The sequence below is a fragment of the Malaclemys terrapin genome, chromosome 1 (genome assembly GCF_027887155.1).
Source record: "Malaclemys terrapin pileata isolate rMalTer1 chromosome 1, rMalTer1.hap1, whole genome shotgun sequence".
Taxonomy (NCBI): domain Eukaryota; kingdom Metazoa; phylum Chordata; order Testudines; family Emydidae; genus Malaclemys; species Malaclemys terrapin.
In genome coordinates, this window is record NC_071505.1 from 132,328,965 (window position 1) to 132,335,435 (window position 6,471).

Genomic DNA, 6,471 nt, shown 5'->3' on the forward strand with positions numbered 1-6,471 from the left:
AGAATAAAGTTAATCCCATGCATGTATGCAGCATTTGTAACAGGAAGTTAATTGCCTTGGGTCATATTCATCACTAGTGTAACTTGACTGAAGTCAATGAACTTAATTTGCTCATTTACACCCAGATGAACCAGTTAAGCCAATGGAGTTGCAAAGTCAAACTGGTTGAAGTACTAAAAGAATCAAGTGTGTTGACTTCAGTGGGGTTACCTCACCAATGAATTTGGCCCTTTATTGTAGCATTCCTCCTTCCACCAATTCCAATAAGGAAGGTGACTACAAAGCCTTTTGTTTCCATTCTCTCTTGAATTGGTCACCTGTTGTTGTTTAGCACACTGTAAAGATTTCTGGTTAAGATCATACTGATTGCTGATATTTCAAACAACTCTCCCTAAACCATGCTATGAATTAGGGCCTCTTTCTCTCCTTTGGAGAGACAATAAATTGGCCATCAGCCCATTTCCAGTCCTCTCCCACTGGAGGAAACATTCATTTTAGAGGTCAAGCCATTCACCAAAAGAAATACAGTAGAAAAGAAAATGTAAAAAAGAAAAATACATTTATTGGTAAGAACAGGCAGTTGTTAAGTGCACCTTCAGGCCTACAAAGACATTTCAGCACATTTAGTGCAAAGGGGTGAGAGTTTTTTGTCAAACTTGCCAAAAATGCATGCCTATGCTACATGAGGTTAATCCCTGTACTCCATACTTATTTAGTTCCTTTGTAATGAGCTATAATTGGGTAAGCAACATTCAGACTCCCCAACCACCCCAAACCCTAATGAGTCACCCTATCCCTTGCTAATAAAAGACCCACTGCATGCAGCATTTTTCTCTTTATACATGCAGAATAACCATCCGTCTGGTAGTTAAACGAAGGTGCGGCTACCCAACTACTGTAGAAACCATGTTGCTAAAGTGAGGCCTCGTCTCTCAGGTGCTACTTTCTGATCATCAGTCCCACAGCACTGAACTGATTATTGCTGTTTTGAACTGAATGCAGCATGCAAGTCAGTCTAACCATGGGAAGTTGCATCCTCGACTATGAAAGATTGTAACCACCAGATTTTAATTCTGGTGGGAAGGGTGAGTTGTGGGGGTGTGGGTTGGGAAGGAAGCTTTACCTCATCTATCTGGAGAGTTTAATGCCCTGTTTTATCAGATACTTTGCAGTTCTTTGAGATCCCTCTGTCCTGGATCGGAAAGTGACCATTAATATTAATAGAAGCCACACAGTGAGAAGTCAAGTCTTTCTGTAAACCTGGCATGTTAGACTTGTGCATAACTGCAGAGTTAATTTGTTTTTAGATTATACGTGCCTTGATACGTAGATGATGGGGGTGGGAGTAAGAGGGGGCCTGTACAGTGGGAAATGGCTCAACTGCAGCTGGCCACATGCTATGTGCAGAATAAAGATTCTCAACTTTGTCCTTTAAAAGGAGGGGGGGGAGGATTAGTGCCTATGTTGGTTAAGATTGAAAGTTGTCATCTTCCAGGGCCTACTGGTCAAGGCTTGCATACTGCAGAAGATTCCTTTTCCCAGCATTGCTACCATCCATCAGGTCACAGTGGGGACGGATGGGAGATGCTTGAAAGATCTGCAATGGGATTTAAAATCTATTGGGTTGCTGAAGGAGTTTAGTGAAAGGGTGAGGGGGACAGGGATGTGTGCTTGGCTGGGAAATGGGAAGCCTCTCTCACCTACCTCCTGGGGAATCCAAGGGGAAAGAAAGGTGCAGCCCTCCAATCTGGTTGCCTGCCTGGTCGATGCTGCAGTAAATGATGGTCCTTCGTTCCTCTTGTGTTCTGCACTTCTGGGGCAGGCTGCCAAAGAGTCATCTCAGGGAAGGAAAGGCAAAAACGATGAGGGCAGCGCTGTCTCTATAAACAATCTGGGGAAACTTTGAGTCTTGCATAAACATGATTGTGACTTATTTGGCAGAGGCAAATGCTGAGCCCCGCAGCATCACATTGCCAAGGGAAAAAAGGTGTCCTCGGGCGCTGGTGGTTTTTGCTCTCCTCTTCTCTGTGTATGTGTGTGCTGTGCCTGGAGATAGCACAGTACATTCCTGATTGTGTGTTGGTGACTTGCCTCTTCCTTCACTACTTATGATCAGCTCTATTCAAGGAGGCACTTTTAGCGATTCAGTAGATAAAGGATAAAGGCACTAAGCAACTATCTAAATCAATCTGTTGAGTCTCTTCAGTGAGTTTTAGGGAGTATAAAAGTCTATAGACCTCAAATAATGACTGCAAAAGAAATCTGCTACTGCGATTTGGATGTATACAATAGATAAGTTTCATTTACATTCTGAGAATGCACCAAAAGGCATTTCACCTACAAAGAATACTAGTTCTTAGGTGTTGCTATCCATAACTTGACTTCTTAATTTTCCATATAGTTTTCCCTTTAAGGGATGGGATATGTTCCTTTCCAACAGTGCCTGGACAGAAGCCAACACATTTCCCTGAGCAATGCAGGAAACTTATCAGGTCTCTCTATTCAGTTCTTTCTGGCCCTCAATCCAACAAGTGCTTTATTATTAATTAATTATTATTATTATTACTGAATTCATGCATTAATTAATTCAAGTTACACCTTAGTCATTTAGGCCATAATGCTGAATATTTGAACATGCTTTGATCTCCAAAAGTTATTGTTCCCGTTTGACTAACATATATACTTAAATACAGTACTTTAAATTACTAATCAAATATTTAATAAATTAAGGAGTGCACTTTTGGTGAATGCAAATCAAGAAGAAAAGAAAAAAGAAAAGATAAAGAACCTATTTTTAGAAGATTCATTTCAAACAAAAGCTTATCCCCTATTGTCTGAGGTAATGTTTCAGGCATGCGATTATAAAGTAAATAGTATCAAATTCAGACATGCTTATATTAAACTCCATTGTGCTATCTTGCAACAAAGGGGCTAAAAGTTTTGCTTCCAGTCCTGGAGAGGGAAAAAACGTGTGTTTAAACCATCTGCAGTTAAGAAAACTTAGCAGCATTGCAGATGTTTTGTCTTTTTTATAGAATAGTTCTTCTATGTTAAGGGTGTATACAGCAACAAGACCAGGCTTAAGTGTATTTTTAATAAGGTGCTGCATGATTTTGTAGATCGGAACTACATCATCTTTCACAAAAGAGGGGAAATTCATACTTCAGTTGATCAAAACAGCAGCAAATGCTTGCTGCATATTTTTTGCTGAAGTTTTTATCTGATGCACTTTCTTGGATGCATTGTGCAGTTTTGCAGAATATTTTACTGGAATCCATGCATATTTTTATATCTCTAAAATTGTCTGTGTTTTGTTTAAAATTAAGTTAAACAAGCAACAAGGATGAAAAAATAAGTTTAGATTTAGAAGCATATGATTGATATTTATCACTAGCCTAGTTCAAATAGTTATCATTGACCAGTTGGAAAATACCCTTTAAAAATAACCAAAAACGTTATCTTTCATGGATCCTGAAAACTTCTTGATCGCTGAGCAAAAATTCGCAATGCAACAATGCATTTACGAGGTAAATAAAGCATTCAAAGACTACTAGTAAAGCATCTACAAAGTGTGACTGTGTCACTTAAAGTCTTCAAGCTGAGAGTGTTTTTTGTTTTGGTTTTTTTTACACATCAGTCAGCAGTTTGTTTTTATTAACACAGTTTTGATTGGCTATGGTGCAGTTGCCAGTTCTGAGATTAGCCTCTCTAAAATTGTCTATGCTATTATTCATATCCTCTTCGATTTCCATGTACTCAGATTTGCTGATTGTGGAGGAGCTACGGCGACTCAGATCACTGTGAGATGCTAAATTGGGGGAGCTAACATGGAGTAACTGAGCCTGTTCTTCCCCTTCTGTTTCTCGGTGGTAGAAGTAGTTGAAGTTGGACACGATGACAGGTACGGGCAGGGCAATTGTCAGCACGCCAGCGATGGCACACAAGGAGCCTACAATTTTGCCTCCAATTGTCACAGGGTACATGTCACCATATCCCACAGTGGTCATGCTTACCACAGCCCACCAGAAAGCATCAGGGATGCTTGTGAAATGAGACTCAGGTTCTTCAGCTTCAGCAAAATACACCGCGCTGGAGAACAAGATCACCCCAATGAAGAGGAAAAAGATTAGTAAACCTAACTCTCTCATGCTTGCTTTGAGGGTTTGTCCCAAAATCTGGAGGCCCTTAGAATGTCTGGAGAGTTTGAAGATTCTAAAGACTCTTACCAGTCTGATGACTCTCAGGATAGCCAGAGAGGTGGCCTGCTCCCCCTTTTGGGTACCTTCCTGCTCAGCCATCTCAGTTCCTAAGGTGATGAAGTAGGGGATGATGGCCACTATGTCAATGAAGTTCATGATATTCTTGAAGAACTCAGGCTTGCTGGGACAGGCGAAGAAGCGCACCACCAGCTCAAAGGAGAACCAGATGATGCAAAGGGTTTCCACGATGAAGAAAGGGTCGGTGAAAATGTTGGACTTGTAGATCACGGTGGAGTTGTCAATGCGGTGCAGAGTCCCTGTAAAGTCCTTGTCCTCCTTCAGATCCGGCAAAGTTTCTAGGCAGAAGATGACTATGGAGATGAGGATCACCATGACTGAGATTATTGCAATGACCCTGGCTGGCCCGGAGCTCTCTGGGTACTCAAACAGGAGCCACACCTGGCGCTGGTATTCCTTCTCGGGCAAGGGCCTCTCCTCCTCCTTGATGTACCCTTCATCCTCCCGAAATTTCTCCATGGCCTCCTCACCTAGCTCATAGAACTTGATCTCCTCAGAGAACATGTCCAGAGGCACATTGACCGGCCTGCGGAGCCTGCCTCCAGACTGGTAGTAATAGAGAATGGCATCAAAGCTGGGCCGGTTCCGGTCAAAGAAGTACTCATTGCGCAATGGGTCAAAATACCGCATGCGCTTTTTGGGGTTGCCCAGCAGCGTGTTGGGGAACTGGGCTAGGGTCTTCAGCTGGGTCTCAAAGCGCAGCCCAGCGATGTTGATCACCACCCGCTCGCAGCACTCATGGTCATCATGGGCATCTGGCTGGTAGCTATCCTGGGGGTGGCCTGGCAGGACAGAGGTCTCATCCATGTTCTCTCCAGCCATCACTGTCATGGTGGCACAGGGGGTGGGGGAGTCTCAAGGGTATAGAGGGACACCTTGGGTGGGGGAGAGGAGTCTGAAATGGAGAGCCCCAAGAGGGGAGAGCCTCAGGGGAGAAGGATGGGGGGGTCTGGGATGCAAAGCCTTAGAGGGTGTAAGGAGGGATGGTGGATCCAGAATGAAGAGCTTTAAGTGGTGGGACAGAGGATGAGGATCAGGGATGGAAAACCCCAGAAAGGTGAAGGAGAAATAGATGAGGGGAAAGGGGTATGGGATGGAGAGAATCAGGAAAGGGAGGGATAAGGGATGGAGAACCTCAGAGGGGAAAGAGGAGAGGGGAGGGAGGCATGAGGGGTCCCCTGTGTGTGTCCCAAGGAAGAAGGGTTTGTGGGGTGTCAATCACACACCCCAGGCTGGGCTCCCCTCCCCAGCCGGTTCCTTTTGCCTTTAACGCGGTCCTTCTGCTTTTCTCGCTGACTCGACCATCACTGCTGCTGCTGCCACGGAGTTACCACCAAAATAAATAAATAAGAAGGGGGGCAGGGATGAGATTGCTTGCAATGCCAACACAGCAATTTCCACTGGCCTCCCGCCTCTTGGTTTTGGGGGATAAAGCTCGCTTCGGGGCAGTCGCTGGAGGCTGCAAGGGGAGAGAGGGGGAAAGTATATAGGTAAAAAACCACAACACACTCAGATGGGCTGGATTGGGAGAGGGGGGAGAACCCAGCAAGAAGCATCATGCTTTTCCCATAGTGTTAACACCCCCGTCCCCGCACATTCATACACCGGGCATCCTTCGATGTAAGGACCTGGTCAAAAGCCCTCTGGAGGCAGGGGAAAGCCTCCCGGTAACTTCAGTGGGTTTGCAGCAGTCTGCCTGCACTTCCCGCGTCTCAAACCCCCTCTTGCAGAAACTTAGTCGCCTCCAGCCAACTTCGTTCCAGGGCTGCGGGTGGATCGCAGCTGCAGCCCCCTTTCTGCAGCAGGTCAATCAGCAATAAAAAGGGGGCCAAGGGGGAGATCTGGGCTGGGAGGGGTGAGGCAGAAAAGCAGAGCGCGAGGTCTTCCTTACCTGCCCCCCCGGGTCAGCTGGAGGGACGAGGACCGGGAGACCCTGCCGGAATGCGTCAAGTCGCAGCAGCAGCGGCAGCATCCAAAAAGCGCAGCAGCAAACTCACCCTCCTCCTCCGCCTGTGCCCCTGCCGAGATCGCTTTACAGGGCTGCCTGCGAGATGCTGAAATATTCATCTGCTAGCTTCGGCGGCGCTGGGCACCAGTCGGGTGACGATGGGGAGAGAAAGGGACACCCACCCAAAAGGATCGCGTCCAAACAAACCGGACGCGGCGAGCGCCTCTCTCTCTCCCCCCTTCTGCC

General features: G+C 45.7%; 1 protein-coding gene across 1 annotated transcript; it reads right to left on the reverse strand.

The window, feature by feature from the left end:
• Positions 1–408: 408 nt before the first annotated feature.
• Positions 409–5,626, reverse strand: LOC128842866 (potassium voltage-gated channel subfamily A member 1). The gene has a single exon (XM_054039125.1). The coding sequence runs from the start codon at positions 5,106–5,108 to the stop codon at positions 3,627–3,629; it is 1,482 nt and encodes a 493-aa protein (XP_053895100.1). The 5' UTR covers positions 5,109–5,626; the 3' UTR covers positions 409–3,626.
• Between the last annotated feature and the right edge of the window lie 845 nt (positions 5,627–6,471).